At 56.0% G+C, this 25,850-nt stretch overlaps 1 protein-coding gene across 1 annotated transcript in view; it reads right to left on the bottom strand.

Annotated features, from left to right (window-relative positions):
- LOC133349959 (Krueppel-like factor 12) overlaps positions 1 to 25,850 on the bottom strand; it is a 99,515-nt gene that overhangs the window by 24,269 nt on the left and 49,396 nt on the right. Inside the window, 1 exon segment of the mRNA XM_061563871.1 lies at positions 14,989 to 15,153. Within this exon segment, the coding sequence (XP_061419855.1) occupies positions 14,989 to 15,048 (60 nt within the window). The 5' untranslated portion in view covers positions 15,049 to 15,153.

The following is a 25,850-nucleotide window of genomic DNA, read 5'->3' as shown; positions in this document are numbered from 1 at the left end:
GGGTGGTGGTGGAGGTGGTGGGGGTGGTGGTGGTGGTAGTGGGGGTGGTGGTAGGGGTGGTGGTGGGGGTGGTGGTGGTAGTGGTGGTGGGGGTGGTGGTGGTGGTAGTGGGGGTGGTGGTGGTGGTGGTGGTGGGGGTGGTGGTGGGGGTGGTGGTGGTGGTGGGGGAGCAGGCGAGCGAGGCGTGGTGGTGGTGGTGGTGGTAGTGGTGGTGGTGGGGGTGGTGGTGGTGGTAGTGGGGGTGGTGGTGGTGGTGGTGGGGGTGGTGGTGGGGGTGGTGGTGGTAGTGGTGGTGGGGGTGGTGGGGGTGGTGGTAGTGGGGGTGGTGGTGGTGGTGGTGGTGGGGGTGGTGGTGGGGGTGGTGGGGGTGGTGGTGGTAGTGGTGGTGGGGGTGGTGGGGGTGGGTGGTGGTGGTGGTGGTGGGAGGTGGTGGTGGTGGTGGGGGTGGGTGGGTGGTGGTGGTGGGGTGGTGTGGGGTGGTGGTGGGGGTGGTAGTGTGGTGGTGGTGGGGGTGGTGGTGGTGGGTGGTGGGGGGTGGTGGTGGTGGTGGGGGGTGGTGGTGGTTAGTGGGTGGTGGGGGTGGTGGGGGTGGTGGGGTGGTGGGTGGTGGGGGTGGTGGTGGTGGTGGGGTGGGTGGTGGGGGTGTGTGGGTGGTAGGGGGTGGTGGTGGTGTGGGGGGTGGTGGTGGGGGTGGTGGGGGTGGTGGTGGGGGTGGTGGTGGGGGGTGGTGGTGGTGGTGGTGGTGGGGTGGTGTGGGGGTGGTGGGTGGTAGGTGGTGGGGTGGTGGGGGTGGTGTGGTGGTGGTTGTGGGGGGTGGTGGTGGGGGTGGTGGGTGGTGGGGGGTGGTGGTGGTGGGGGTGGTGGTGGGGTGGTGGTGGGGTGGTGGTGGTAGTGGGTGTGGTGGTGGTGGGGGTGGTGGTGGGTGTGGTGGGGGTGGTGGTGGGGTGGTGGTGGGGGTGGTGGTGGTGGGGTGGTGGTGGGGGTGGTGGTGGTGGTGGTGGGGGTGGTGGTGGTGGTGGTGGGGGTGGTGGTGGGGGTGGTGGTGGGTGTGGTGGGGGTGGTGGTGGGGGTGGTGGTGGTGGGGGTGGTGGTGGTGGTGGTGGGGGTGGTGGTGGGGGTGGTGGGGGTGGTGGTGGGAGGGGGGAGTCGTTTCGCTTCGCCTTACGTCGCTGAATTATTCAAATCCCGCGCGCAACTCGAGCCGCGCGGCTCACGGCGCCTCGCGGCAGCCCAGTGGCTCCCGGAGCTTGGGTTTCCTTAAATCGAGACGGGGAGAGAGGAGAGGCTCGTGACTGCGTGGGGAGTGTGAGGAGGCGAGGCGGGGGGGAGGGGGGGTTGTGAGGAGGTGAGGGGATGAGGGGATGAGGGGGGGGGGTGAGCGGGTGATAGGGTGAGGGGGTGAGTGAGTGAGGGGTTGAGGGGGTGATAGGGTGAGGGGGTGAGTGGGTGAGGGGTTGAGGGGGTGATAGGGTGAGGGGGTGAGAGGCTGAGGGGGTGAGGTGAGCAGGTGAGGGGTAAGGAGGTGAGGAGGTGAGGGGCTGAGGGGGTGGGCGTTGGGCTGAGGGGTGAGGGGCTGAGAGGGGTTTGGGCTTGAGGGGGTTATGGGGTGAGGTGAGGTGCTGAGGGGGTGAGTAGGTGAGGAGGTGAGGGGTAAGGAGGTTAGGGGGTGAGGCGCTGAGGGGGTGGGTGGGTGATGTGCTGAGGGGCTGAGAGGGGTGTGGGGTTGAGGGGGTGATGGGGTGAAGGGGTGAGGTGCTGAGGGGTGAGGGGCTGAGAGGGGTGATGGGGTGAGAAGTTGAGGTGCTGAGGGGGGTGAGGGGCCGTGGTGACACTCAGCATAAACAAACCAAGCAGATCCAGAGACGCTGGATTCCTAAACACAACACTGGTGCTGCTTGTTATACCAGCACGAACTCAAATCCTCTACATCTTACTACATCGTGTTGACTATTTGCACTCTCCGCGTCACCTCAAGAGACACAGAATCCATTCGGAAATCTCACGGCCCGCAGAAGTGGCTATCATAGAGCTACCTCTGAGATCCCTTCAAGCCATCCCTGGTTCACGAAGTAAGGGGGGCGGCATTTTAGTTGAATGAGGTAAAAAAAAAACAAATTTTTGTTATCCGAATGGCAACTCTGTACCCATGGCAACAGCGCAGGAATGGGGAATAGAGTCAATGATACCAAGATTGGAAACTGAGAAGGGAACGGGAAGAGAGAACAGAGAGAATGGGAAATCAGAGGAAATTGATGGAAAAGGAGAAACGGGAGCAAAGGGTCAGGAGAGACGAGGCTATAGGGGAAGAGGATCCATAGAGCAGCGTCTGTTTTCACAGGAGGCGGAGGCAGGGAGGGATTCAGAGTGGGGGTGGTCACAGAAGTCACGTGATTGCAGCAAGCTTCAGCTGATTTCGTATGCGTGTTAAACTTCTTTCGCACCGTACGTAGCCAACCGGACTAATCGGAGGTGCGGGCAGAAGGACAACAAACCAAACACAAAGAGCATTTCTCAATTAATGAGTTTGTCAACTCTAGATTTGAAGCTTTCGTGACTGCAAGGATTCATACTCTTAGGTTTTTTTTCGGTAAAGTCACGTAGGTAAAAATAAATAAATAATAAAAGTAAAATAAAACTAATTAAAAATTCACGACGTTTCGGAAGCAACACAAGCCTCCGTCTTCAGGTGGAACCGTCACAGCCACGAAAGCTGTATCAAGTAAATGAGAGATGATTTAAAAGCCCACTGCTCCCAGCGGCTTCCTAATATCGGAAGGGGAGAGCGTTCCAGACGGCCGCGCCTGAAAGCGCGCGATGCAAAAAAGAGCTAAAGATTGAGACAGTCATTTGCATTGACGGGAGGGGAAGGCCAATTTAGATCGCATTGTGGTTGATGAGGTAAGTTGGTGTTGCGGGGAGGGGTGAGGTTAGGGTAGCGTAGTGATAATGGTGCAGGATTGGTAATGCAGCGGGGTTGTGGTGGTGTATGATTCTGTTGTGGAAGGGTTGTTGTGGCTGTTCAAGGGTTGTGGCTAACGAGACCGAGAGTCATTGCGAGTGTTGTGGCTGGCCGAGGCAGTGTTGTGGCTGGCCGAGGCAGTGTTGTGACTGAATAATGCGGTGGTGTCATTGGTGCTGTGGTCGAGATCGTGACGAGATAAGCGTTGTGGTTGAGTTAGATAGCGGGTGTTGTTGTTGGTGTTGTGGTGGTCTTGGAGTCGGACTGTGACAAAGGTGGTCACTGTTGTGGCCGGTCCTCGGACCGCATTGTGGATAGCGTTGTGGCCGACGTGGTAGGATGGCATCAGGGATAGTGTTGCGGCGGTGTGTAAGGTAGTGTGGTGTGAGGTGTGTGGTGTGTGTGGTGAGCCGAGGGTTAAACCTGGGCGTGGTAGGGTTGGGTCGTGAAATGGGAATTGAGGGGAGGGGTGGGGGGTGGCGGGGGGGCGGGGGGGCGGGGGGGGGGGGTGACCTCCGGGGGCTGTGACGACGCTCCACTCCCCCGCACCCCGCTCCTCGCTCCCCCTCCCCTCCCCCACGGCCCCCTCCCCTCCCCCACGGCCCCCTCCCCTCCTCACCACCACCACTCTCCCCCCTATAGCAACTCCCTTCCAGAACCCCCCGCCCACAAACCCTCCCCAACACAGCCCCTCCCGCTCGCCACCCCTCTGCCCACAGCCCCTCCCCCCCACTACCTCTATCCCCCATACAGCCCCTCCCCCTCGCCACCCCTCTCCACACAGCCCCTCCCCCCTCGCCACTCCTCTCCCCACAGCCCCTTCCCCCTATACCCCCTCTCCCCGCAGCCCCTCCCTCCACACCCCCTACCCCCCACGCAGCCCCTCCCCCTCGCCATCCCTCTCCCCACAGCCCCCCCTCCCACGCCCCCCTATACCCCCACACAGCCCCGCCCCCTCGCCATCCCTCTCCCCAGAGCCCCCCCCCCCCCCACGCTCGATCCGCTCACAAACGTGATTTACGCATTACCAATGATAAGGGAATCATGTGCTACCGCTGCTGTCGCTGTTGGGGGGAGGAGGGGGGATAGGTTGGAGGGGGTGCTGGCAACACACACACAGGCACCTGACGATGACCTTTAACCCCAACGTCTTCAAACAAATTCCGAGATGTTTTGACAAAGAAAGGGTGCGATGGTGGTGGAGGTGATGATGGCGGTTTGGTTGTGGTTGGAGTGATACTGATGAAGGTGGTGGTTGTGGAAGTGATGACGGTGGTGGTGAAAGTGATGGTGATGGTGTTTGTGGTGGAAGTGGTGGAAGTGGTGACGAAGGTGGTGGTGGTGGTGGAATTAATGATGGTGGTATTGGAAGTGATGATGGTAAGGAGAGTTGGTGGAAGTGATGATGGCTATGGCAGTGGTATGGTTGTGGTATTGGAAATTATGATGGTGGTGTTGGTGGGTGTTGTGGCAGAAGCGATGATGGGTGGTATTGGTATCGATGATGATGGACAACCAAATATGATGATGGCGAGCAAGAAGAGGGTGAGGTGGTTGTGGAATTAATGATGGTTACGGATAGTGATAACGGTCAGCTATATTATTACGGTAGTTTTGGGGGTTTGATATTTTTATAGTTTTGTTCACCATTGCTGTGTTGGAAATGATGATGAAAATAAATAGAATGAATTAATGTTCATTGATATGGTGGTGTAAGTGAACAGAGCTGATGATAACAATGACGAATGTGCTATGAATATGGTCGACTGCCCGAAACGTTACCTTTTACATATTTTTCCTTTTAACGCCACAGTGTTATTGACGAATTTGTTGAGTAAAAAAAGATAATTACGACCTTTATGAACTGTGATAATTACTGTGGCGTTTTGTTAATGACTGGTGTGCTAATGGACATGATGATGATGATTGATATGCTGATGCACATGATTGGTATGCTGATGGACATGATGATTAGGTGTGCTGATGGACATGATAATTATTGGTGTGTTGATGGACATGATGACGATTGGTGTGCTGATGAACATGGTGATTGGTGTGCTGATAGACATGATGGACATTATGATAGGTGTGCTTATTGACATGATGATTGGTGGGTTGATGGACATGATAATTGGTGTGCTGATGGACATGATGATTGGTGTGCTGATGGACATGATAATTATTGGTGTGCTGATGGACATGATGATTGGTGTGCTGATGGACATGATGATGATGATGACACTGGAAGCACACATTAAAGCAGCACTCTCTTTCTCTCAAGCTGCCTTTGCCGCTACCACCAGGGGTGAGAGAGGAGGAGGAGGAGAGGGGAAGAGAGGGGCGAATGGAGGTTTGGCCGTGATGGGAGGGGATGTGTGTGTGAGGTGTGGGATGGGGAGGGAGACTGGAAGGGGAGGGAGACGAGGAGGGGAGGGGGTGGTGGGTGAGGGGGAGGGTAGCCTGGGGGAAGGAGGGAGGGAGGGAGAGCGGGGTGTGACGTAATGCATTGTGTTGGCGCTCGCGCGCGCGTGCACCGAAGCCACCGCGTGCGCGCGCACGTGCGTGCACACGGACCGATCAATTTGCGCGCGCACACACACAACAGACAAAGATCCCCCGTGTAGCCTACACACCATATAGGTTGTTGGGGCAAGTGCTCTTAGCGAGCACCTATGACGCACAAGCGGGTGGTGTGGCTGGCACAAACGCCCGACCGTATTTGTCTCCCCCCGGATCTGATTTTTAGACACCGCAGAAAGTACTCGTTTGAGGGTGAGTCGACGGAGGGGAGGCTCAGGAGCCGACACGGATATTTGTCACCGATGTTGGCCGTGAGCTGGAAGCGAACTCGAGTCGCCGGGTTCGTAGCGCAGTGCGCTAAGCGCAGCGCTACTGCTAAACCCCATCCCATACACACAACGCACACGCACACACACACGTGTACACACGCACAACCACGTGTACACACGCACACACACGTGTACACACGCACGCACACACACGTGTACACACGCACACACACGTGTACACACGCACACACACGTGTACACACACACAAAGATAAAAACAAAGATCTCCCGGTATAGCCTTAACAGACTGTTGGGGCAAGTGCTGTTAGCGAGCACCTATGAAGGCCGGAACGGCACACGATGAGGTGGGTGACCAGAACCACGCCCTACCGCCTTTGTCTCTCCAGTGGCGATGTTTACACACCGCACCAGGTACTCATCTGAGGCTGAGTCAACCTAGGGGGGGCCCATGACCGGTTCAAATAATCGTCACTGGTGTTGGCCGTGAGCGGGAATTGAACTCGGGTTGCCGGGTTCGTAGCGCAGCGTAGCGCTAACCGCTACACTACCACTGCCCATTGTTTGTACACACACACGTGCACACACTCGTGATAATACGCAAGGCACCGTGGTGGGACATGCACCTCAGGGTGGTACATAATGTCATCCTCTCATTGCTACCGTCCGTCTCTCTCTCTCTCTCTCTGGTTCCATCTCCTCTTCTTCCCTCACCTTATCTCAACGAACGCAAATCACCGGCCATGATCACTCCACTGCTGAACGAGGCCCTCTCTCCCCCAAAGCCGTTGCCACCTCTCACGATCTCCTTTGACGCAACACATCCATCATCACCAGATCTATGCGTCCGTCCCGATGCCATCTGCTCACGTCTCCCCTTATCAACTTCTCCGATGTCACGTCCTATCATCTCCTGTCATCTTCTCTGGCCCCATCTCCTGACACAATAGGTAATCATCTTATTCTCGTTTGACGGTATCGTATCATCTCACATCTTGATGTCCAGCACTCTCGTCCCATCTCCTCGCAACTCATCCCCATGTCACCCCCCTCGTCTCTCGCCACCTAATCTCCTACATTCTCATCTCGCCGCGTTGGAGTGGTGAGCAGCACGCTGCGATGTGAAACCACCACGGGCCAAGTTCGGTATCTGAACCAGGTGCTCGGGGCACCATTATCACCTTCACGGACCTGCGCTAGGCAGCGTGAAGTCGGGTCAAACAACCAACAATGACCAACAGAGCGTAGGGCGGCCTTCATCCAGCAGTGGATAAACAAAGGGATTGCAATTATTACAACGGGTATTCTCGTCTTAGCTATACTTTATCATCATCATCACCTGTCCAACCTGATCTATTTTCTCCTTTCATCTCCTCTCATCCATACGTCTCCGACCCCCTCTGCGCATATTTGTAATCGCATTCTATCTCATCTCTTCTTATCCCATGTCATCTCTCCTCTTCTGCCAACTTATCTCATTTCCTCTACCCTTGTTATCTTCAAGCCTCTCGTCTCTCCTCCTCCTCCCCCCCTGCTCATAGACACCACCACCACTACCGCCACCGCCAAAACCAATAAACGCCGTTCGCCACACGATGACGTCACCAAGGCGTTTGTGCCAGGCTAGGTGCACGCTGGTGCTACGTGAAGTGTCCAAGTCTTGTTGGCAGGAGGTCATGGCACGGACCCAGATGTCATCACCACCACGACCACCATCAATGCAACTATCACCACAAACGTCGCAACCACCACTGAAGACAAAGATCCCTCGTGTAGCCTTAACAGACTGTTGGGGCAAGTGCTGTTTGCGAGCACCTATGAAGGCCGACACGGCACCCGAGGGGGCGGGTGGCCAGCACCACGCCCGGCCGCCTTTGTGTCCCTAGTGGCGATTTTTACAAACCACACCAGGTGCTCAGTTAAGGCTGAGTCAACCTAGGGGAGGCCCAGGACCGGTTCTGATAATCGTCACTGGTGTTGGCCATGAGCGGGATTCCAACTCGGGTGGTTGCCGGATTTGTAGCGCCGTGCACTCACCGCTACATGCCACCACCACCGTCACCACCACCACCACCACCGTCACCACCACCACCACCGTCACCACCACCATGGTGGCCACTGCCTACACCTCCATCGGCACCATCACCATGGCCACTGCCGTACCGCCACCTCCCGCTGTCACCACCACAACCATCGTCGCTGCCGCCGCCACCACCACAGAGCCACAACAACCACAACAACCACGACAACCACAACCACAACAACCACAACAACCACGACAACCACCACAACCACCACAACCACAACAACCACGACAACCACAACAACCATGACAACCACAACAACCACCACAACCACAACTACCACAACCACCACGACAACCACAACAACCACGACAACCACAACAACCACAACCACCACGACAACCACAACAACCACGACAACCACAACCACCACGACAACCACGACAACCGCACCCCATCCCCAGCGCGCCGTCAGCTCTCCGCCCTCGCCTCATCTACACCTGAGGCGCAGACAGCTGGAGCACGGCAGACTCTCTCTCTCTCCTGTTGTTGTTGTTGTTGTGGTGGTGAGGAGGGGGGTGGTGAGGCGGTGAGGGAGCTGGTGAGGAGGTGAGGGAGCTGGTGAGGATGGGAAGGGGGTGGTGAGGAGGTGAGGGAGCTGGTGAGGAGGTGAGGAGGTGAGGGAGCTGGTGAGGAGAGGAGGGAGCTGATGAGGAGGTGAGGGAGCTGGTGAGGATGGGAAGGGGTTGGTGAGGAGGTGAGGGAGCTGGTGAGGCGGTGAGGGAGCTGGTGAGGATGGGAGGGAGCTGGTGAGGAGAGGAGGGAGCTGGTGAGGAGGGGGGGGGGTGGTGAGGAGGGGGATGGTGAGGAGTGGATGGGGTTGGTGAGGAGGGCAGGGAGTTGGTGAGCTGGTGAGGAGGGAAGGGAGGTGGTGAGGAGGGGGATGGTGAGGAGGGGAGGGAGATGGTGAGGAGAGAGGAGGGGAGAGGGGATAAGGATGAAGGAGAGCAACGCACAAATAGCAACAGATAATACAACGCCGAGGATGAGGAGAGAGGACATCAGGTGTGAAGAGGGGGGGAGGTGACTGAGGAGGAGGATGATGAGGATGACGAGGTGCCAGCTCTCGTGTTGCCTTTCTCCTCTTTCTATCCCAGTTGCTGCGGCTGGGCGGCTCCCAGTTGCCATGACAACCTGGCATTTTTAGCTAACGAGGGAGTTGCATCCCCCCCTCCTCCCTCCCCCAGCCCCTCCCTCCCCCTAGTCCCCCCTCCCTCCCCCCCAGTCCCCCCTCCCTCCCCCAGCCCCTCCCTCCCCCTAGTCCCCCCTCCCTCCCCCTAGTCCCCCCTCCCTCCCCCCCAGTCCCCCCTCCCTCCTCCAGCCCCTCCCTCCCCCTAGTCCCCCCTCCCCCAGCCCCTCCCTCCCCCAGCCCCTCCCTCCCCCAGCCCCTCCCTCCCCCTAGTCCCCCCTCCCTCCCCCTAGTCCCCCCTCCCTCCCCCCCAGTCCCCCCTCCCTCCTCCAGCCCCTCCCTCCCCCTAGTCCCCCCTCCCCCAGCCCCTCCCTCCCCCAGCCCCTCCCTCCCCCAGTCTCCCCTCCCCCAGTCCCCCCTCCCCCAGCCCCTCCCTACCCCCCCCCTTCCTCCTCCTCCTTCCACCGCGCCCCCGCAGTCCCCTCCGTCCCCCTCTCCCGCCACCCCCTCCCCTCCCTCCTCCCACCTCCTCCCCTCCTCTCTCCCTCTACCCTCCTCCTTCTCCCCTTGAACCCCCCCCCCACCCCCGATCCCTCTCCCACACCCACAGCAGGAGCCACGGGAGTTGGAGAAGGGCGGGTGGGGGGAGGCATGGCAGAGAGAGGGGGGGCATGGCGGGGAGAGAGGGGGGAGGCATGGCGGGGAGAGGGGGGGGGCATTGCGGGGAGAGAGGAGGGGGGCATGGTGGTGAGAGAGGGGGGGCATGGTGGAGAGAGAGGGGGGGGCATGGCGGGGAGAGGGGGGGGCATGGCGGGGAGAGAGGGGGGGCATGGTGGAGAGAGGGGGGTCGGGGAGAGAGGGGGGGGGGATGTCCTTTATTTACCTGGAGAAACCTCACCGAGTCTCAAGACTCGTTTGGCGCGAGGGTCCTGCCACCACTGAGATGTTCTCACGAGAATATTTGCTCAAAAAAGCGTGCGGGGAAATCAGAAAGCCTGGAGAAAACGGCGGCGGCAGCAGCAGCACGCTGGCTGGCGAGATGTTCACTCCCCCGCCCGGTGCACAGGAGGTCCGCGGGTTCGACTCCGACGCCTGCTGTGTATTTGTAGTTTGCGTGGATTATTCTCCGGCTCCTCCGGTCTCTCTCTATCTCTCTCCGCCTCAAGAGACGTGCGCTGAGAGAGAGTTTGGCTGCCGCTATGAATTCCCACGCGATGTTGACGATTAGCCACTTGGCCGAGCTCTCATTTAGTGGCCAGGCCGCTCCTCACAAAGATCTAGACAGCTCAGTGGGGCATGACCTGGTTAAAATTGAAAGAGAGAGAGAGTAAAAGAGAAGGGTGAAGTTGGTGACACTCAAAGCTCCGCACAGACGGAGTCAAGAATCCACTGCTGTGCAGCCGTCAAACGGCTTCTTGGATGGGGGCAGAGGTTGGATCGAGGCGAGGAATGAGGTGAGATGAGGAGGAATAAGAAGGGTGAGAAAGTGGGGAGGAGGTGTGTGGGTGGTGAGGATGGAGGTGAGGATGGAGGTGAGGATGGAGGTGAGGATGGAGGTGAGGATGGAGGTGAGGATGGAGGTGAGGAAGGAGGTGAGGATATTGCGAGCGGAGAGGGTGTGTGAATGCACCACAAGTTAGTCGATCGGCAGGTTGTGTGTGGCGGCAGGGTGGGGGGGTAGAGTTTGGGGTTACTCCGACCTCGTCCGAGATGTCTGGCCAACGTGGAAGGGGAGGGCAGCGTGCTCTCTACACAGCTTTGGTGGTGGTGGACGAGGCCTCCCCTAAGTCGACTAGGCCTCAAATGAGTTCCTGGTGCGCTGTGTAAACATCGCCACTAGGCTACCGAACCCCTCGTGTGCGCTTTGCCGGCCTTCACAGGCGCTACTCGCTAACAGCCCTTGCCCCAACAGTCTGTTGAGACTCTACGGGGGATCTTTGTATTTGTGGAGGTGGCGGGGTTGGAGTGGTGGGGGGATGAGGGGTATTGGTAGGTGAGAAAGCGTGTGTGTGTACGTGTGTGTGTACGTGTGTGTGTGTACGTGTGTGTGTGTGGTGGAGGTGTTGGAGCGGTGGTGTAGCGGTTAGCGCGCTGCGCTACGAACCTGGCCACCCGGGTTCGATTCCTGCTCACGGCCAACACCAGTGACGCTTATCTGAACCGCTCCCGGGCATCCCCTAGGTCGACTCAGCCTCAAATAAATACCTGGTGCGATGTGTACACATCGCCACTGGGAAGAGACAAAGGCGGCCGGGCGTGGTGTTGACCACCCACGCCCTCGTGTGCCGTGCCGGCCTTCATAGGTGCTCGCTAACAGCACTTGCCCCAACAGCCTGTTAAGGCTACACGGGGGGTCTTTACCTTTGTGGTGGAGGTGGGGAGGGTGGTGAGAGGGTCTGGATGGAGGTATGCAGGGGGTTGCTCATTAAAGACCTTGTCATGGCACTACGGACTTGCAACCTCCTCGCACAAACACGCGAGAAGGCAGTGCAGCAAATAGGTTGCTGACTTCTCTGTATTGCACGTGTCAGCCTCTCCAGTTTACTCCCACGAGAGAACGCAAAGTCCTCGACATCGATGCCTCGTGCGAGTCAGCTGCCACAGCGGTTAGCAGCGCGACTGGACATGCAATGCAGATGTCACCGGTTCAATTCCACATCCCTGTGCGGCAGTGAAAACAACGGTAGCAAGTTTATTAAGTCCTCCACCGCACCCCCACACACCATCGCCTCTGTCCAGCCAGCAGCGATGTGAATGCCCGGCGCTAACCGGGCGCTACTAGACACTAAGTCTCACTAACTAGGCACCACTAGACACTAAGTCTCACTAACTAGGCACCACTAGTCACTAAGTTACACTAACTAGGCACCACTAGACACTATGTTACACTAACTAGGCACCACTAGACACTAAGTTACACTAACCGGGCACCGGTCAACGCTAACTTACTGATCGCTGAGGCTGCCGGCACGGCGACAAATCACAAATCAATGCCCCCGACGGCAGGATTTTCATTTTAAGGCAGAGTGCGCCAACAGCCCCCATCAGGATTCATCGCACCCCCCTCCCCCGCCCCCGCCCCCCCCTCCCCCGCACCCCCCGCCCCGGCACCCCCCTCCCCTGCACCCCCCCCGCCCCCCAGCGCTTGTAACGGTGCTCAGTGCGGGCGACGCGGAAGCCGCAGGTTCGACTCCGTCTTCCCGGTCAGCCGCTCACCTCTTCAAGCGCCCCGCGGACCAAACTGCGACTCAGGAGCTAAGCGCGGAGGTTTGATCCCGGAGAGCGCGTGGGTGAGCGACCGCCGTGGAGAGAGTAGCGCAGGCGACGCGACTTCTTCACACATCTCAGAATCTTCTTCTATTCATCCTGGAGGAATCCGATGAGCTACGAGGATCTTTTCACAGATGCCCAGGAGACGTTTGTCCCTCCGCATAACAACAAAAGTGTTTCGTGTAGAGCCCACGGCCCCAAGGCCCCAAGACACCACGGCCCCACGGCCCCACGGCCCCAAGGCCCCAAGGCCCCACGGCCCCAAGGCACCAAGGCCCCACGGCCCCAAGACCCCAAGGCACCAAGACCCCAAGGCCCCAAGGCCCCACGGCCCCAAGACCCCACGGCCCCAAGACCCCAAGGCACCAAGACCCCAAGGCCCCAAGGCCCCACGGCCCCAAGGCCCAAAGGCACCAACACCCCAAGGCACCAAGACCCCAAGGCCCCACGGCCCCAAGGCACCAAGGCCCCACGGCCCCAAGACCCCAAGGCACCAAGACCCCAAGGCCCCAAGGCCCCACGGCCCCAAGGCACCAAGACCCCAAGGCACCACGGCCCCAAGGCACCAAGACCCCAAGGCACCAGGACCCCAAGGCACTATGGCCCCAAGGCACCAAGACCCCAAGGCACCAAGACCCCAAGGCACCACGGCCCCAAGGCACCACGGCCCCAAGGCACCAAGACCCCAAGGCACCAAGACCCCAAGGCACCACGGCCCCAAGGCACCAAGACCCCAAGGCACCAAGACCCCAAGGCACCACGGCCCCAAGGCACCAAGACCCCAAGGCACCAAGACCCCAAGGCACCAAGACCCCAAGGCACCACGGCCCCAAGGCACCAAGACCCCAAGGCACCACGGCCCCAAGGCACCAAGACCTCAAGGCACCAAGACCCCAAGGCACCACGGCCCCAAGGCACCAAGACCCCAAGGCACCAAGACCCCAAGGCACCACGGCCCCAAGGCACCAAGACCCCAAGGCACCAAGACCCCAAGGCACCACGGCCCCAAGGCACCAAGACCCCAAGGCACCAAGACCCCAAGGCACCACGGCCCCAAGGCACCAAGACCCCAAGGCACCAAGACCCCAAGGCACCAAGACCCCAAGGCACCAAGACCCCAAGGCACCACGGCCCCAAGGCACCAAGACCCCAAGGCACTACGGCCCCAAGGCACCAAGACCCCAAGGCACCAAGACCCCAAGGCACCACGGCCCCAAGGCACCACGGCCCCAAGGCACCAAGGCCCCACGGCCCCAAGACCCCAAGGCACCAAGACCCCAAGGCCCCAAGGCCCCACGGCCCCAAGGCACCAAGACCCCAAGGCACCACGGCCCCAAGGCACCAAGACCCCAAGGCACCAAGACCCCAAGGCACTACGGCCCCAAGGCACCAAGACCCCAAGGCACCAAGACCCCAAGGCACCACGGCCCCAAGGCACCACGGCCCCAAGGCACCAAGACCCCAAGGCACCAAGACCCCAAGGCACCACGGCCCCAAGGCACCAAGACCCCAAGGCACCAAGACCCCAAGGCACCAAGACCCCAAGGCACCAAGACCCCAAGGCACAACGGCCCCAAGGCACCAAGACCCCAAGGCACCACGGCCCCAAGGCACCAAGACCCCAAGGCACCACGGCCCCAAGGCACCAAGACCCCAAGGCACCAAGACCCCAAGGCACTACGGCCCCAAGGCACCAAGACCCCAAGGCACCAAGACCCCAAGGCACCACGGCCCCAAGGCACCACGGCCCCAAGGCACCAAGACCCCAAGGCACCAAGACCCCAAGGCACCACGGCCCCAAGGCACCAAGACCCCAAGGCACCAAGACCCCAAGGCACCAAGACCCCAAGGCACCACGGCCCCAAGGCACCAAGACCCCAAGGCACCACGGCCCCAAGGCACCAAGACCTCAAGGCACCAAGACCCCAAGGCACCACGGCCCCAAGGCACCAAGACCCCAAGGCACCAAGACCCCAAGGCACCACGGCTCCAAGGCACCAAGACCCCAAGGCACCAAGACCCCAAGGCACCACGGCCCCAAGGCACCAAGACCCCAAGGCACCAAGACCCCAAGGCACCACGGCCCCAAGGCACCAAGACCCCAAGGCACCAAGACCCCAAGGCACCAAGACCCCAAGGCACCAAGACCCCAAGGCACCAAGACCCCAAGGCACCACGGCCCCAAGGCACCAAGACCCCAAGGCACCACGGCACCACGGCCCCGTGGGACGGAATCACTTCAGCAACATTGATTCAGTGCAAGGAAGCTCTGGACCTGATTTGACACTCGGCTGTCCCATCACTGCTGGCAGCCCCCCATACGCAGCAGACTTACGGGCTGATTGCACGCGCCGCTTCGTGGGCAGGGTGGCAATATCACTGTTGTGCTGTACCATGTTCTCACGTCTATGGTCCCTGCCCCGTGTGTGGGTGTGTGTGTGTGGCTATTGCTACAGCCACACACACACACGTACTTGTGTGTGTGTGGCCGTAAAGCTGCTGTTGAACGCACGGCACTGGGGTGTGGCCGGCCAGTCGCAGGCTATTCGCGCGGACTGCAAACGTCAGGCGCCTTGTGCAGGCTATGCACGCGGACTATGTAACGGACCTGCTACGTGTGCACTTGCTTTGTATACGCGGGCCACGGCGGAGGGTGCTGTGTGACGCGTGGCGCTGTGTGTGTGCCCGTGGGCTACAGCGCGTGCGGCAGCGGAGCGCGACGGCGTCTGTGCGACTCACGGCGCCGGCGGGGCTGTGCGTGAGGGCGGTGGGCTCCATGCAGGCGGGGAGGCCCGGCATCCCCCTCAGGGCCTCTCACGTGGGCGCACGCGACCCCTCTGACCCCTCTCACCAGTCGGCTCGTCGCGGCACGCGGCCGTCCACCACCTCATCCGAACCTCGCTCCTGCGCGCAGACACAGACACACAACAGACAAATGTACCCCGTGTAGCCTTCGCTAGACACCGTAGATTCCGACGAAAAATAAGCTGAACAATGATTCCTCCTTCGCGTCTTTGTCTCTCCGCGTGTAATATTTTTTTGTAAAACGCAATCCAAACTATGGACCGTATTGTAAACTCACAGAGATGCGTAGAGATGCGTAGACTCATAGACATACATAAAGACTCAGCGACACGTGTGTATGTATGTATGTATTTTGAAATTCTTTAGCACCGTACGTAACCAACCGTGCTCAACGTAGAGACCCATCGGGTCACAAAGAGATACAGAGAGACGCACAGACGTATATAGAGACCCACAGAGACCCAAATAGACACATAGAGATACACAGAGGCACGTGGAGACCCACTGAGACCCAAATAGACACATAGAGATACACAGAGGCACATGGAGACCCATAGAGACCCAAATAGACACATAGAGATACACAGAGGCACGTGCAGACTCATAGACCCACGAAAAGATATACTTTAAAGACAAGCCACAGATGTGGCATTGTGGAAACCCAAACTTGTGACCGCACAGGAAACCCAGCGCAGTCCCGCGCTCCTTCCAGGAAGAAGAGCAAAACGAGACTAACTCTCAATCCCGAAGCCCTCTTGTCGTGGCCGGCAGACTTTAACGTCGCCATTTAGCTCCCGAACATGCTGCTGCTGCCATCACGCGTAATAATGGATTAAATACATTAGGGGCCGTCCATAAATGACGTCACGCGATTTTGGACGATTTTTGACCACTCCCCCCCCTTCGTCACACGGCGTCACAAAAAGTCAGAACCCCCTCAAATATGACGTCACAAAGCTCTGCCCCCCCCCCAAAAAATAAAACATGCTTCAAGTCGCTTTAAACTATTGTCATTGTAGTGCGTATTTAATGTGGCGCTGCACTCTCACGTTGTAGGAGAAAACATTTATTAAAAAGTATATTTTATTAAGTAGAACGTGTTGTCTATATTTATTTAAAGTTGCGCATTTTGATGTGACGTCACATTTCTCAAACCCCCCCCCCCACTCGTCACACATCGTCACAAATGTCTGACCCCCCCCCCCCAGGTGCGTGACGTCATTTATGGACGGCCCCTTTGTGCACTTCCCATCGGTCTCATGGGGAATGCATAATTTCAGCAGCATTCGTTCGATGCAATATAACATTGCTTTTATTTGCTGTTAAGAAGGGCCATTGCCTGAAACGTCGCCTTTTGTCCGTATTTTTCATCACAAGGCCTCACCCAGTATTATTGACGGATATGTTCAAGTTGTATTTTTGTGTGTGTCAATTGCGCTTTGTGCACCACTGCCAACGCAGGCTACAGCCGCGGCAGAAGCAGGAACATCCCCAAATAATTTGGGCCAATCCAAGAAAAAAGTCTCGACCCCTTTTGGCCATTCGGTGTCTCTGCAGCAATCAGGCTCTGCTTGAACCATTGCTGCTCAGCTGCTCAATATACAGGGGATGGTTCAAAAAAATGTTAACAGTTACATGGGATTTAAAGCTTTCGTGACTGCAGCGTCCTAATGGACGCTGTCTTTCCGACAGCTCTGTTCTTCACCTGAGGACGGCTGCTTGTGTTGTGGCCGAAACGTTGTGAGACATTTTTGTTGTTTTATTTTTTATTATTTCCCTTCTACGTGACTTTACCGAAAGATCCAAGAATATGAATACTTATATGGGACTATCGTTTTTTCATTGAAAAAAGAGCGGATAACAAGAACACTGTAACGTGATAAGAAATGAAATGTTAATAGATTAAAAAAAGTTCAAAGAGCCTCCCACGTGTTCGCCTTCGTTGTCAACTCGTGCCTGGAATCTTGTCCAGGTGGTCTCCAGAGCCTAGAGGCGGCACATTTTATCGTGGGAATTGTTGCAAATTCTCGTAAGTTCATCTTCTTGGTTATTTCGGTAAAGTCACGTAGAAGGGAAAAAATAAAATAATAAAAATTCAACATAATAAAATAATTCTCACGATGTTTCGGGCACAACGCAAGCAGCCGTCCTCAGGTGAAGAACAGGTCTGTCGGGAAGAATTCAGACGCTGTCTTCCCGACAGACCTGTTCTTCACCTGAGGACGGCTGCTTACGTTGTGGCCGAAACGTCGTGATAATTATTTGATTATGTTTCATTTTTATTATTTTATTATTTCCCTTCTACGTAACTTTACCGAAAGAACCAAGAAGATGAATCTCTGCAGTCACGAAAGCTTTAAATCGAAAAATTCTCAGAAGTGTTAACATATTTTTGAAGCGCCCTGTATTATTAAGGCAAAGTGACGTTTGCGAGCGCCTTCGAGGACGAGGGGGTGGTGTGGCCAACAACGCTGCCAGGCCAACTATGTGTGCCCCCCCGTGCCGATGCCTCCACGCGCACACACGTCAGGCCGAGACTAACCTAGCGGCTGCCATGACCAGTCGAGACGCCACTTGGCACACTTCCGTTAGCTGTGTGCCGGGAGTGGCAGACCGGGTCGCTTCCAGGACCACGCGCGGCCGCCTTCGTCTCCCCGGTCTCGGTAGCTATGCACGGCGGCCGGCTTTGCGAACGGGCTTCAGATGAATATGCCACTGATGTCAGCCGTGCCGTGGCCTGGACTCGAAAGTGGACCGAGCGGCCTCACGTGCGCGCAGGGGGTGGTGGTGGTGGTGGGTGGGGGACACGGGACGCAGGCTGTGTGTGTGCGCATGCCATTCGTGAAGCCCTCACCAAGCAGCCTGTTCACATTCCGCTCGGGAATTGCATCACCGCGCGAACTGCCCACGACGAACGCGCGCCACACCGGGGGCTTCAATTCTCAGGAATAATTTCTGGGTATTCCCAAAATTCCTGGGAAAAACTCTCCACCTCCCCCCCCCCCAAACCTCCTCTTCGTGATAGCATTGGGGTGGGGGTGGTTGAGAGATGGAGGCAGGAAACGATTTAACTGAATTGAGTCTCGGAAGGCTGAGGCTCAATTGAAGCGCTGTACGTCACTGCCACCTCTCTTCCCTCCCGCCACCCCACCAATTATTTCCTGAAGGGCTGTGACCTGAAACGTCGCGCCAGTCCCCGACACCAATGACGATTATCTGAACTGGCCCTGGGCCTCCCGTAGGTCGACTCAGTCTTAAATGAGTACCACATGCGGTGTGTAAAACATTGCCACGAGGGAGACAAAGGCGGCCGGGCGTGGTGCTGGCCTGTCGATCCCCTCGTGTGCTGTGGCAGCCTTCATAGGTGCTACTCGCTAACAGCACTTGCCCCAAAGAGTCTGTGAAGGCTATATGGGGGATCCTTGCCGGTTTCCTTAGTTTTTTTTATTTACGTGAGTAAGTGTAAAATTGATTGTTTGTGTGCAAGTGTATGATTGTGTGTATGTGTGTATGTATGCATGTAAGTGTGTATACGTGTGTAAGTGTATGATTGTGTGTATGTAAGTGTATGATTGTGTGTATGTGTGTATGTAAGTGTGTACACGTGTGTAAGTGTATGATTGTGTGTATGTGTGTATGCATGTAAGTGTGTACACATGTGTAAGTGTAGGATGTGTGTATGTAAGTGTATGATTGTGTGTATGTGTGTATGTAAGTGTGTACACGTGTGTACGTGTATGATTTGTGTGTGTAAGTGTATGATTGTGTGTATGTATGTAAGTGTGTACACGTGTGTTAGTGTAGGATGTGTGTAAGTGTGTACACGTGTGTAAGTGTATGATGTGTGTGTACACGTGTGTAAGTGTATGTGTGTACACGTGTGTAAGTGTATGATTGTGTGTATGTGTGTATGTAAGTGTGTATATAAGTGTATGATTGTGTGTGTGTGTGTAAGTGTGTACACGTGTATAAGTGTAGGATGTGCGCGCGCTGCCTAGACCGGTCCAGGGTCCTGGCTCTCCATCCTCCTCCCGCGGGTTGCCATGGTGACCCTCCGCACCTGTTCCTGCCGAATGGCAACTCGCGATACGCGTGGAGGGCGGGGGGAGGGGATGGAGACGTGGGGATAGGGGGGTGAGGGGGTGGTGCGAGCTCAACTTCTCCCCCCCACTCTCCTCACCACCACCAGCACCCCACACACCGCTCCAAGCCATGACCCCTGCTCTCTCTACTTCGGTGTGCGTTGTTGTGAGCTGGACCAGCGGTGATGGGAGAGTGGGAGGGTTGCGTGGTTCCTGGGGTCGTTAAAGGAGACGGGAGGGCAAGGAGGATGTGTGTGTTGTGGGGGTGGTGGGGGTGGTAGGGGTGTGTGTGTGTAGTGGGGGTGTGTGTGTGTTGTGGGGGTGGTGGGGGTGGTAGGGGTGGGTGTAGTGGGGGTGTGTGGGTGTAGTGGGGGTGGTAGGAGTGTGTGTGGGTGTAGTAGGTGTGTCTGTGTGTGTGTGGGTGTAGTAGGTGTGTGTGTGTGTAGTGGGGGTGGTAGGGGTGTGTGTGGGTGTAGTAGGTGTGTGTGTAGTGGGTGTGTGTAGTAGGGGTGGTAGGGGTGTGTGTGGGTGTAGTAGGTGTGTGTGTGTGTGTGTAGTGGGGGTGGTAGGAGTGTGTGTGGGTGTAGTAGGTGTCTGTGTGGGTGTAGGTGTAGTAGATGTGTGTGTAGTATGTGTATCTGTGTGTAGTGTGGGTGTAGTAGGTGTGTCTGTGTGTAGTAGGGGTGGTAGGTGTGTGTGTGTGGGTGGTAGAGGTAATGTCTGTGTGTGTGGGTGTAGTAGGTGTGTCTGTGTGTAGAGTGGGTGTAGGTGTGTCTGTGTGTAGTGTGGGTGTAGTAGGTGTGCCTGTGTGTTGTGGGGGTGGTAGGTGTGTGTGTGTGGGTGTAGTAGGTGTGTGTGTGTGGTAGGGGTGTGTCTGTGTGGAGTGGGGGTGTAGTAGGTGTATCTGTGTGTAGTGTGGGTGTAGTAGGTGTGTCTGTGTGTAGTGGGGGTGGTAGGTGTGTGTGTGTGGTTATCTATGGGGGTGTGTGTGTGTGCCGTGCCATAAACTTAATGGGTGGTCGATAACAGTGCTTGACCAAATAGCCTGGGGTAGACTACACAGGGTATCTTTGTCTTTGTCTCTTTTGCTCCTGCATGAATATGGTGGGTTGGTATTGGTTAGTACATGTGGGTGTGTGCGAGTCCATGGTGGTTCTATATGTATCTGTGTGAAGATGATTGTGTGTGCACACGTGTGTGGTATATTATGGGGAGCGGTAGTGTAGCGGTTAGCGCGCTGCGCTATGAAACCGGCGACCCGAGTTCGATTCCTGCTCACGGCCAACATCAGTGACGATTATCTGAACCGGTCCTGGGCCTCATTTAGGTCGACTCAGCCTCAAGTGAGCACCTGGTGCGGCGTGTAAACATCAGCACTGGGGAGACAAAGGCGGCCGGACATGGTGCTGGCCACCCCTCGCACTACTATCTGCTCCCTAACAGCACACGTCCCAACAGCCTTGTTGCATGCCATATGGGAGGGTTCAATAACAAGAAATACTAAGAAGTCTATACGGGGGACCTTTGTCTTTGTGTGAGTAGGAGTTGGCGAGATAAGTGCACGCATGGGTGTGTATGTATGTAGATCACGGTGTTCGTGGCGTGCGTGCACAAGGTGCACCTAGCCTGGCACAAACGCCGTGGTGACTTCAACGCCACTTAGTGGCCAAGGGCGTATGTTGTTGTTGTTGTGGTGGTGGTGTTGCGTGCATGGGAGTGCATGGGTGAAGTGTGGGATGGAGAGGTGTTAGAGAGTGAGTGCATGAGAGAGGGAAGAGACACAGAGAGGCAGGGAAGAGAGTTTGTGTGGGAGAGGAGAGTGAGACGAGGGAGAGGGTGCGTGAGAGCGAGAGAGAGAAAGGCAGGGAGGGGATTGACAGGGAGTGACATTGCGAGGCAGAGATGCAGGGGGTGTCGTGAGAGACAGGGAGAGATTGGAACAGCGAGAGAGAGAAGAGACAAAGAGAGACAGAGAGAGAGTGGGGGAGCAGAAGAGAGAGTGTGTGAAGAGGTGTTCAGAATGGCCATGTTCTCTCTCTGTAGCTTAAACCCTAACCAACCGAGAGAAGTCTATTCATAGCCCGCAGACAATTTGCACTCACAGACTGAAGCTCTCTCATCCGTCGGTACAGCGAGTATCCAAATGAGTAGCAATATCGATAATTCGCTACTCATCCTCCCTCTCTCCAAGCATCATGCCGCCGCTAGCCAATCTCATGGCACCGTCACATTGCGCGAGATTGATATCACAGACAAAAAGAGACACGTGTCCACGACAACGGTGCTTGTGCCAGGCTAGGTGCACCTTGAGGTTGCCATGGGTTGACTGGCTGAGATGACTGGCAGACGGACCACTGTGTCTACTCATACTTACAGGCATACATATATAGATGCAAGTAAGAACGAAAACTTGCACAATGTACACTGACAAAGATTCCCCCCAGGAAGTTGGTGGAAAGTGCTGTGAGCGAGCACACGAGGGGGTGGGTGGTCAGCACCACACCCGGCCGCCTTTCTCTCCCCCGTGGCGATGTTTACACATCGAACCAGATACTCATTTGAGGCTGAGTCCAAGACCGGATTTTGACAGTCAGTGGGAATCGAACCCGGGACCCTGGGGGTTCATAGCGTTGTGCGCTAACCGATATGCTACCGCTCCCCACTCACCCGCATATGCGCACACACATAAACACACACACAAAGACAAATATCACCCGTATAGCCTGACCAGACTGTTGGGGCAAGTGCTACAAGCGAGCACATATGAAGTTCGGCACAGCACACGAGGGGGTGGATGGCCAACACCACGCCCGGCCGCCTTTGTCTCCCCAGTGGCGATGTTTACACACCGCACCAGGTACTCATTTGAGGCTGAGTCGACCTAGGAGAGGCCCTGGACCGGTTCAGATAATCGTCACTGGTGGTGGCCGTGAGCGGGAATCGAACCATGGTCCCCAGGTTCGTAGCGCGGCGCGCTAACCACTACACCACCGCTCCCCACACGTATTCACGCACAAACACCTGCACACTTACATCCACCCAACCAAACAACGGTGCCACTTGTCACCACTTACCCCCCCACTCCACCAACTACCCATCGTCTCGTGTGTGCCGCATGCCATAATAGGCGCTCGCTGACTAGAGAAGCACTTGCTCCCTGCCACGTGTTGGCTGGCTGCTGTCCTGCCTGCCTCTGTGTTGATGCGAGCGCATGGAAGTCAATCGCAGTTCACATGCGCGTTGCCACAAACAGCAGGCACTTTTCCAAGCTGCACCCAAAGAGCGGAACTTTTCCAAACCGCGCCTTAAGGAGGCAACGCAGTTCAACCCTGCACTGAAAGAGTAGCACATTTCCAAGTTGCACCCGAAGAGTGACACTTGTCAAAAGCTGCATCAAAACTGTGGTACTTTTCAAAGCTGCACCAAATAGTGGCACTTTTCAAAGCTGCATCCATAAAAGTGGCACTTTTCAAAGCTGCACCAAAATAGTGGCACTTTTCAAAGCTGCACCAAAATAGTGGCAATTTTAAAGCTGCATTCAAAGAGTGGTACTTTTCAAAGCTGCACCAAAATAGTGGTACTTTTCAAAGATGCATCCAGAAAAGTGGCATTTTTCAAAGCTGCACAAAAATAGTAGCACTTTTCAAAGCTGCATCCCAAGAGTGGCACTTTTCAAAGCTGCATCCCAAGAGTGGCACTTTTCAGAGCTACATCTAAAGAGTGGCGCTTATCAAAGCTGCACCGTAATTTTTCCAAATTGCACACAGTGCCACTTTTCCAGGCTGCACCAAAACCACGGCACTTTTCAAGCTGCACCCAAAATAACAACACTTTTCCAAGCTGCACACAAAAGGAGGAGCATTTAGACAGGCTCGCACAAACATCGCCCACAAAACCAAATCATCAGCAGTGCGTCTGATCCCGTGAGATCTTGGAAGCTTAGCAGGTTTGCGCCTGGCTATTGCATGGATGTAACGAGCACCTCGAAAAATTGTCAACGTTGTCGTAGAGCTCGCAGTGGGGGAGGAGAGCAAAGTGCAGCGACGCTCAAGAGGACAACCGCTGCGGAGGAGTGATGAAATCACCAAGTGTGGAGCAGCTATATAGATCGCTGTATCGATCGCAAGACACTAAGAGGCGACTGCAGCTTGGGGAGGCCTTAGTCCAGCAGTTGATGAAGACGACGATGAGAGGCATCTTGGTCATGGGATGGGCGAGATGGAAGAGGGCGTGGTTGAGTATTATATTTTAACCAATCAGCGCTTAGGGGTTGTGGCTAACGGGCCGGTCTTCCGCACTTTAACAGGGGTCAAACCACAACGCAATGTGTCAGTAACATTTTCTAATTAAACGACTTTTAATACAAATATATATTTTAAAAATATTGTTTGATCACTCAGGCGGTTTTTTATTATTCAATAGCTATTAATAGGTTACCGCTCGTATGCCCATTTATAAAACGTTTATCAGGATTTGCCCAAAACGTCGCTTATTATTATATATTTCTTTTTTTTAATGCCACGGTGTCGTTGACGAACGCATTGAGTTTTGTTTTTTCCCCAGTTAACTCGACTTGTGCACCACTGTCCACACAGCAGCCGCAGCAGCAGCGGTAGCAGTCACAATCATCCGCTCGACCTTTTTGGGTGCACTTTGAAAAAGGTGCTTCCTGCGAGGCAGCGGTGACAATGGGCAAGTGGAATAAACCCATCGCTGCTATTACTCAAGGCAGGCGGGGACATGGTGGGGTTGGTGGTGGAGGGGGGGGGTGCTGATGGAACTCAGTGGTCGTGGTGCCGTGGGGGGAGGGGTCACCGGGGAGGGGGGGGGTTCGAGGTGTCGGGGTCGTGCTTACAAAGGATAGGTGGCGATGTGAGAGGGCGTGCGGCTATGTACGCGGGGAGCGGTGGTGCAGCGGTTAGCGCGCTGTGCTACGAACCTGGCCAGCCGGGTTTGATTCCAGTTCACGGCTTAACACCGGTGACGATTATCTGAACCGGTCCTGGGCCTCCCCTAGGTCGACTCAGCCTCAAATGAGTACCTGGTGCGACGTGTAAAAACATCGCCACTGGGGAGACAAAGGCGGTCGGGCGTGGTGTTGGCCACCCACCCCTTCGTGTGCCGTGCCGGCCTTCATAGGTGCTGCTCGCTAACAACACTTGCCCCAACGGTCTGTGAAGGTTATAACGGGGATCTTTGTGGTGTGTAGGAAGGAGGGAGGGAGGGAGCGGTGGCGCAGTGGTTAGCGCGCTGCGCCACGAATAACGAACCCAGTTCACTGGCTTCCGATTCCCAGCCGCGGCTAACACCAGCGAGGAACATTTGAACCGTGTCTGGGCTTCACCGATATCGACTCAGTCTTGGTTGAATAAGTCACCGCAGCGTGCACTGTGCACACATCACCAGCAGCAATGGAGAGACACAAAGACCGCCTGGCAAGCCCAGTGCTGTTCGCCACCACCCTTGAGTATAGAGCACCATGCTGACCTTAATAGGTGCTCGCTAGCAGCATTCATCCCTACAGTAGATCCAGGCTATACGAGCGTTCTTTGTGTGTGTCTTGTATGCGTCAAGTGAGCGGCGGTGCAATGGTTAGCGCATTGCGATGCGAGTTTGATATCTGAACTGGTCACGTGGCCTTGAGTGAGTACCTGTTGTGAACGAACATCAACGAAGGCGTGCTGCTCGACACAAACCCCCCCATGTGCACCATTCTGGCCTTAATAAACAAAACTATATACTATTTTCTTGTTTATATTAACCAGGTAAGGCCCAATGAACTATCTATGTGGAGGGGAAATCGGAGGATCCGGAGAAAAATCCACACGCGAACTCCAAATATACAGGCGTCAGGGTCGGAATCGAACCCACGACCTCCTGTGTTATCTGGCGAGGTGCTCGCTAACAAGTGGTGGAGATGATGTGTGACAATGTGGCATGTATGTGTATACATGAGTGCGTGTCTGAGTATGCATGTGTGCATAATAATGATAATGTCAATTTGTAAGAGAGTGGCTGTGTCGGGTGGTGGAGGGTTTCACGACGTACAATTGAACGCATCATTACGTGGCCGAAGCAAAAGAAATCTGTCACGAATCCCAATGACATTGGCTAAGAAAACAAACGCATTAAGTTACATTAAATTGACGCAGGCAGCTTTGTACCCGTGGCTACGGGAGAAGGAAGAGAGAAGAGAAAGAACGGGAAATATGAGGATGGGACAGAGAACAGAGAAACGGAAGGAAAGGGTCAGGAGAGACGAGGAGAGGGAAGAGGAGGATGGAGTGCTTCTTGTCAAAACTGAATTCGATTATGAAAAACCAAAGATGCTCGTCGTCTGAATAGGAGAGTTTTCAATCAGTGCGTTTTTCCACCTTGCTTTGAAACAAGGATCAGAAACAAAACGAAAACAAAAGCTGAAAGGTATGCAAAGAAGCGTGCGGGGGCGCGTGCTTGAAATTGCACTGAGAGACGGGAAGTGGGGGGGGGGAGACAAATGGATCGGATAACGACCTCTAAACAGTGTCGAGGCATCATGCCCCGTGACAGCTAAGGAAAGTGAGAGGTGGGCTTGGGCAGGGACACGGCACGAAACTGGCGACGGAACTGCAGCCAAACGAGGGAGACGCGTCCGAGGGGATGACCACCACGGAGATGGAGCGATGGGTTGAGTAAATGTGAATTGCAGGTGATTTGTCGCATGATGGGACTGTG

The sequence above is a fragment of the Lethenteron reissneri genome, chromosome 32 (genome assembly GCF_015708825.2).
Source record: "Lethenteron reissneri isolate LAM-NWPU_2019-01 chromosome 32, ASM1570882v1, whole genome shotgun sequence".
Taxonomy (NCBI): domain Eukaryota; kingdom Metazoa; phylum Chordata; class Hyperoartia; order Petromyzontiformes; family Petromyzontidae; genus Lethenteron; species Lethenteron reissneri.
Note: the sequence above shows the minus strand (reverse complement) of the source record. Positions and strands in the feature narration are given on the sequence as shown.